The 6,587-nt window shown below is 39.5% G+C and overlaps 1 protein-coding gene across 1 annotated transcript in view; it reads left to right on the top strand.

Annotated features, from left to right (window-relative positions):
• Positions 1-6,587, top strand: part of LOC143882188 (thioredoxin-like) — a 6,786-nt gene continuing 199 nt past the window's right edge. The window contains exons 1-2 of the mRNA XM_077385648.1: positions 1-487; positions 6,270-6,587. The exon at positions 6,270-6,587 is cut by the window's right edge and continues 199 nt beyond it. Coding sequence (XP_077241763.1) covers positions 244-487; positions 6,270-6,587 — 562 coding nt within the window. The 5' untranslated portion in view covers positions 1-243. The remainder of the gene's footprint in view (positions 488-6,269) is intronic.

Genomic DNA, 6,587 nt, shown 5'->3' with positions numbered 1-6,587 from the left:
TTGCAGTCTTCCATGCGTCATCCTCTCAACTCCATCTCTATTTCTATAAAAAAGAAAAGAACGAAGAGCTCTACCCAATCTAGAGTTTCTACTTAGTGCAATTTTAGGGTTTCATCACTCACTCTCTCTCTCTCTCTCTACAAATTCATAGTGTTTTTTTTCTCAGATCTCTCCATCTTTCGAGTGGCAATTCTGTAATATTGTCTTCTTCTTAGAAAACCCTAACTCTCACCCTTTTCTTCCATGGCCACCGTGCTCGAATCCCTTCCCGTTCCTCGTGCTTCCCTCTTTCGGATGTCTCTTTCTTCATCAAAAACCGCATCGGTTTCAGCCTTTTCCGGCCCCCTGAAAAGGGGTTTTTTGCCGGAATTCAAAGGTCTGAGGATCAAAACACGTTCCTCAAACCTTACACTGATGGAGAGCAAGACAAATGCGAGGGTTCTTCGCAGAGGGATTGTCTGTGAGGCGCAGGAGACTGCTTTGCAAGGTTATGGTTTTGAAAATTCTATCTTTTTTCCTTTTCATTGAATTATTAATTCCTGTTTTGATTTTCGTTTGCCTATAAGTTGATTATGGTAAAGATTTGGGTTTTGACAGGGATTGTGTTACATGCCTAATTGGCCATAACTCTCCTCTCCTGAAACATAAGTTTCTGTTTTTTGTTGTGAATTCTCTACAGCTATTTAAATACAAGAACAAAGATAGTTACACATCACCAATCCATTTGTCCACTTACAAGACACTTCATCAACAACTAACACCCACTACCCTAAAACGCATAAGCCATAAACGCATAATAAATACATTACAAGTTTACAACTACCCCATAAACACCATAATAGTATGCACATATCAGATTGATTGATTGATTATTAGTTATTTTGTTAAGATCATCAGAAATTTTTACTAAATTAATGAAACACCAGGATTTTCATCGAAGTTTCGAGCTAAAGCTCTGGTTTTTGTTTTTCTCTAGAATTTCCATCGAACTTAGAGTGAAATTCCCCAAAATCATCTAATCTTTGCACCCACATATATATATTTACACATCGAACTCAGAGAGGGAGGAGGGAGGGAGGGATTTTATGGTCAGACATCGGTTCATGCTGTAGGAAAATCTATGAAAATGTATTGTATTTGATTTCTTTAGGAAGCAGGCAAAAAAATTAGCAGATTCCTTTCCTGTCTGAAGAATCAAATTTGTTAAAAAAGTATGTCATTTATGGTAGGGCTGCAACAGGGTCGGGTTGGGTTGGGTTTTTCAAAACCCTAGCCCAACCCTGGATCCCATTACCTCGACTCGCCCTGACCCTGAGTCAGGGCCGGAAAACCTCAACCCATTGCCCGCCCTACAGGGCTCAGTGCTGGCCCTGGCCCGCCCTAATTGACCCTAATGCAAATACCTGTTAGGGTGCCAAAAATAAAGCAACCACTTATCATATAGAACAAAATGATCAATAAACAGAGAAAGGGAACAAAATAAGACAATATGAATTCAACAACATGACAGGCAACAGAGACAATTAATAATAATAATCTAAAGAAACATCAATCCAAGATAATAGAAAACATTAGCAAAAGAAACATGCACGGATGGTTCAATTCTATAATAGAAAACTTAGGGTCGGGCCGGGTCAGGGTACCCGAGGCATTAACCCAGAACCCGACCCGACCCGACCTGAGTCAGGGTCTAAAAAAATGAACCCTAACCCGCCCTCAAGGTTGGAAAATCCAGCCCTAACCCTGTTCGGGCTCAGGGCGGGTCAGGCTGACAGGGCCAAACTTGTACCCCTAATTTATGGTATCAGGTTGTTAAGATGAAGTGGATTGGTTGAGCCCATTTCTTAATACTCTCATTTAGCTCTCAAACAAGAAATTTAAAGATTTTACTTTTAAATTTAGGTAATGCTTATTTTTTCTATTTTTTTTTTTCAATATGAAGTTTCTTTCTGTGAGTGATTTATGGTAACATGCTAGGAGGTTGTTTGGGTTTCTCCCACTTAATCTGTGAGATATATTTAATTCTCTTACTTTTCTTGCTTAAGCAAATATTTTGTTCCAAAACTTCAACAATTCACATGCACACAACCATACTTCTCATAGAAGAGCACCCGAGAAACTAAAAGAAATACAAAACTTAACCCAATTGATATTGTAGAAACCCTTCCTCCTTGCTCACGGACCCACCAACAGATGCCAGGAGAGGCTCGTGAAACACTTGATCTGTGATAGGAAACGTTCCTTGTTTCCGTGATGGCAAAAGGAAGGTTTTTGCAGCTGTGAAATTGAAAATATGAATATATTCGATGATGAATGTCTCTAGGCATCGTAAACCAGGAGCTATCTCGGTCCTTTTTTCAATGAAATTTGCTATCTTTCAAAAAAAAAAAAAAAAGGATTCTTGGCCAGCATCAACTAGGATTTTCATGGCATCAGTTGCTTCGATCTTGACAACATTGTGGGATATTTGTGAATAACCAGGTCTCTATGGTAGGAGTGGGTGTCAGGTGGACCCTCCTAATGAATCATATTGGATTTTAATAGTTCTAGCTTGGTATTTCTAGCCAATGGGATAATCAGAGATCTCGGAATGGTGGTAGATTTTTTTTTTTACAAGACCTGTAATGTTGAAAATTCTACTGAGGCAAAGAATCTAGCACGAGGACAATGAATGCAGCTCTTAGTGGAGTGTTTTCAATGACCATTTATTGTAGAGGGTGACTCCTCAACTATGGTAAGTGGATAAATAATGGGAAAAACGATCGTTGGAGGGTAGCAGATGCAATTGAGGAGATTATTAGCTCTTCATAGTAGCAGTTATCTTTTAATCATACAATTTTTTTAATTTGAATATTTTCTTTTCATCATAGCATTTAAAAAAAAGTTATCTTTTCATCATATATAATGGGAGGCAAATTGGGAGACTGATTCACTGGTGAAATAAGGTGTATTGATCACCAACTTCCTGTTGTGGATTGCTTGAATTAGTGTCTTAATGTCGTGTTGAGCTTATGCCGAGCTGAGTCATTCAGGGCGTACTCTTTTCTTTTTCTTTTTGATATATCCATTACTGTTCAAGGGGGGGAAAGGGAGTCCCTGCATTTTATTCGTGAGGTTGAACTAAAGTTCAACTGAATGTCAGTGAGGTTGAACCAAAGCTAAACAAATTGAAGATAATGTCATGATACTCATACGAATTCGATGATAGATGCCAATCTTGAAGCTCTTCTAAGTCTATTTCGCAGCCTTTCTCGTTCCTCTTATTCTTCTCCTTTCTGTTTTCCCCTCATACTCTTGCTCTTTACTATCTTCCTCCTTTTCCCTTACCTATTCTTCTCTTGTTTCTTGCGGACTTATACAAGGCAACAATTAGTCATGATTATTTTTGCTTTTGGTTTTGGGAAACCCAAGGTCTGATGTGAGGGTAAAGGATTCTATTGAGGTTAAGACCTTTTTCCTCTCCTTCATGGAACCAAGGCATATACTGTCCGTCTTATGGGACATTTAGTGACCGAGAGAATAACTAATATTGTTGTATGGATAAAGAGTTGATTTATGCTCGCATGGAGATAAAGAGCAGATTTTGTTCCGTTTTACTCTCGGCCCCCAAATCGGTTTCCATTTCATTATTCTTTTGGAGTGCTGCTAGGGAGACTGAGAGTGGAATTGAACAAATCCCTACATGCCACATGACATGGGAGGGGTAGTTTTGCCATTTTAAAGAATAAAAAACCAAAAAAGGGGAACATGATTTCTAAGGTGTGAAGATGCCGCTTTTAATTATGACTTTTTCCACTCCTTCATGGAACCAAGGCATATGCCGTCTTATGGGGCATTTAGTGACCGAGATGACTAACTAATGTCGTTGTCTGGATAAAGAGTTGATTTATGTTCTCATGGAGATTGACAGACGGCTTTGATGAGATTAAATGTAGGTTTAATATATCTACACCGCTTTTTATTATGTGCACCGAGCAACTAATGCAGAAGCTGACTCTTTGGCTGTGGATGAGGTGTTGTGAGAGAAGGCATGTATCATTGGACTTGGTTGACTTCTTCTTGAAAGTTTTCTTGTTCTTGACTTTGGAAATATTTTTCTTAGAACCTTGGACTTTACCCTTTCTTTTTTCCCTTGCCTTTCGGTTTGGGAGTTGAGACTACATTAGCTTCAACTAAGAAAGAGGATTTCTTATTATTTTTCTGTAGGTCCTCAGTAGATTGAAGATGATTCAGCAACTATGTCAACGTCATTGACAATTTGTTCATATGGTAAGTCATGAGTCCCTTGGCCTACGATTTGATGTAGTGTTCGTAACTAGGGTTGTTGTCTTTGTGTTGTGCCCCTAGTAGTTGTTGGCTATTGGAGCTGGTATGTATGCGTTGACAGTTTATCCTCTTTGCCTTTGCATTAGTGGATCCATTTCAGTTGAGAAAGCAGGTGTTGCTGGTGATGTACTTGTTGACAGTGTATCCTCATTTTTGAGTTGGTTATTAACTCTCAATCTGGGTTAAAGAATTGAAGGCCTACCTTTATTGGGATATGAACATGAATGGAAGGGGGGAATAGGTTTTACTGACCATTATCGTAAGTGATTTGCAACAAGGTCATTCTATAAAAATAAAGAAGAAATTGTCAAGTCAGGCATGTGCCGGGGCTCCTATAAAGGGCAAAGGGCAGGTAATCCTCAGGATTTAGAAAGTCATATCCAAAATTCAAGTGTTATGACTACTAAACCAGTCACCCTAACCACTTGCGTTTCATTTCCAAAAAAGAAAAGAAAAAAACCCAGTCATCCTATTGTGTTCTATCTGTAGGTCGTGTATCATTTCAGGGGAAGTTGAATTTATGATTCTCTTCCCTTTCCTGTCCTTGATTACATATTTTATTTATTCTAGAAATTGAGAGAGAGCAAATGAGCTTTTTTTTTCCTGAGATTGCCACCCTAGGCCTTGACCTTTTTCAAAGACCTCATAACATAGTCCTTTCAAAACTTGCCATCTACCCATGGGCCCACCCTGAGATTTTCTGAGTTTTCCACACTGAGATTGCTAATAGGACACGTGTCACTGCTCCCCTCCCCCCCCCCCCCCCCCACACACACACACAAGGCCTTGGCCCAGCCTTGCAACCATCCTTTCCACCATATTCTTCATGCCATGAAACACAACCCTCCCACCCCATCTCATCACCCCAAAGGGCACCATATGAGATAATGTTCTTTATCCAAAGATGCAACACGGAACATAATCCTTTATTGAAGTTGGAGCATGTCAAATCCTATGTTAGGTGAGACATGCTTTACCAAGTGACCTCCCTATTTCGTTTATTTCCCAGTACATTCGGGTGTCCCAATCTCATCAAGGATTTCGTGATCCTTGTGCATACCACGAATATTCAAAAGATTATTTGATATGCAAATTTCGTTTACATGTGTTGAAAGGCATGCCGACACGCATGTCAACATTAAATTCAATATGTTGGGTAAGTCACAAAGGATTTGGAGTATATGCTTTTTTGTCACCGTGTTCCTTTTCCCCATGATTCGAATCATGGTCAGTTGGCATCTTAGTTGTAACATTCCTCACTGTTAGATGTCCATATTGTTTTCTTTTTGTTCTTATGTAATGGTCAGATATAAAACCTTTGGAGTGTTTATTTAAATCTTGTAGAACATCTTCTAAACTGGGAGTGTCATTCTTCATGAAGTTGAATCTCAGAAATGGTCAGATATAAAACCTTTGTTTTCTTCTTGTTCCATTGTAATGGTCAGATATACAACCTTTGGAGTGTTTATTTAAATCTTGTAGAACATCTTCTAACCCGAGAGGATGAAACATATTCCATCTTCATGAAATTGAATTCTTTTTCCATACATACCATTGTTAGTAGCGACCAACTGAATCATCTGCCTCACAATGTTAGATTTTGTGAAACAACCAGTTATTCCAAAAGCTTAAGCTGTTGAAGAAGGCGTTATTTAATCTTTTATACTTTAATATTCCCCTCACGTGTGGCCCCTCTTTTTTAGGGTTGGCCTACACGTGGCACATGGGGCCCCTCTTTTGGGTTTGGCTATTGCATGTGGATTTTTGCTATCAAGGAGGTTTGAACTCGGGACCTTTGGCTCTAATACCATGTGAAACAACCAGTTACTCCAAAAGCTTAAGCTGTTGGAGAGGGCGTTATTTAATCTTTTATACTTTAACTTATTTATTTCACCTGGGAATGGTCCTGACTGAAAACACTAACCAACATTCTCATAATGCAGTGCCTGCTGTGACTGACACCACATGGCAGTCACTTGTCCTTGAGTGCGATCTGCCCGTGCTTGTTGAGTTCTGGGCACCATGGTGTGGGCCCTGCCGAATGATCCACCCCGTGATAGATGAACTGTCGAGGCAGTATACGGGGAAGTTGAAATGCGTTAAGCTGAACACTGATGAGAGCCTTACTATAGCAACCCAATATGGAATCCGAAGCATCCCAACTGTCATGATCTTCAAAAGCGGCGAGAAGAAAGATACAATTATTGGCGCTGTACCTAAGAGCACACTAACTGCGAGCATCAATAAATTCGTGGAGAGGT

Source organism: Tasmannia lanceolata, unplaced genomic scaffold, assembly GCF_043159265.1.
Source record: "Tasmannia lanceolata isolate RefF3 unplaced genomic scaffold, GAP_Taslan_0.1 ptg000007l, whole genome shotgun sequence".
Classification (NCBI taxonomy): Eukaryota; Viridiplantae; Streptophyta; class Magnoliopsida; order Canellales; family Winteraceae; genus Tasmannia; species Tasmannia lanceolata.
This window is presented reverse-complemented; position numbering and strand designations above follow the sequence as displayed.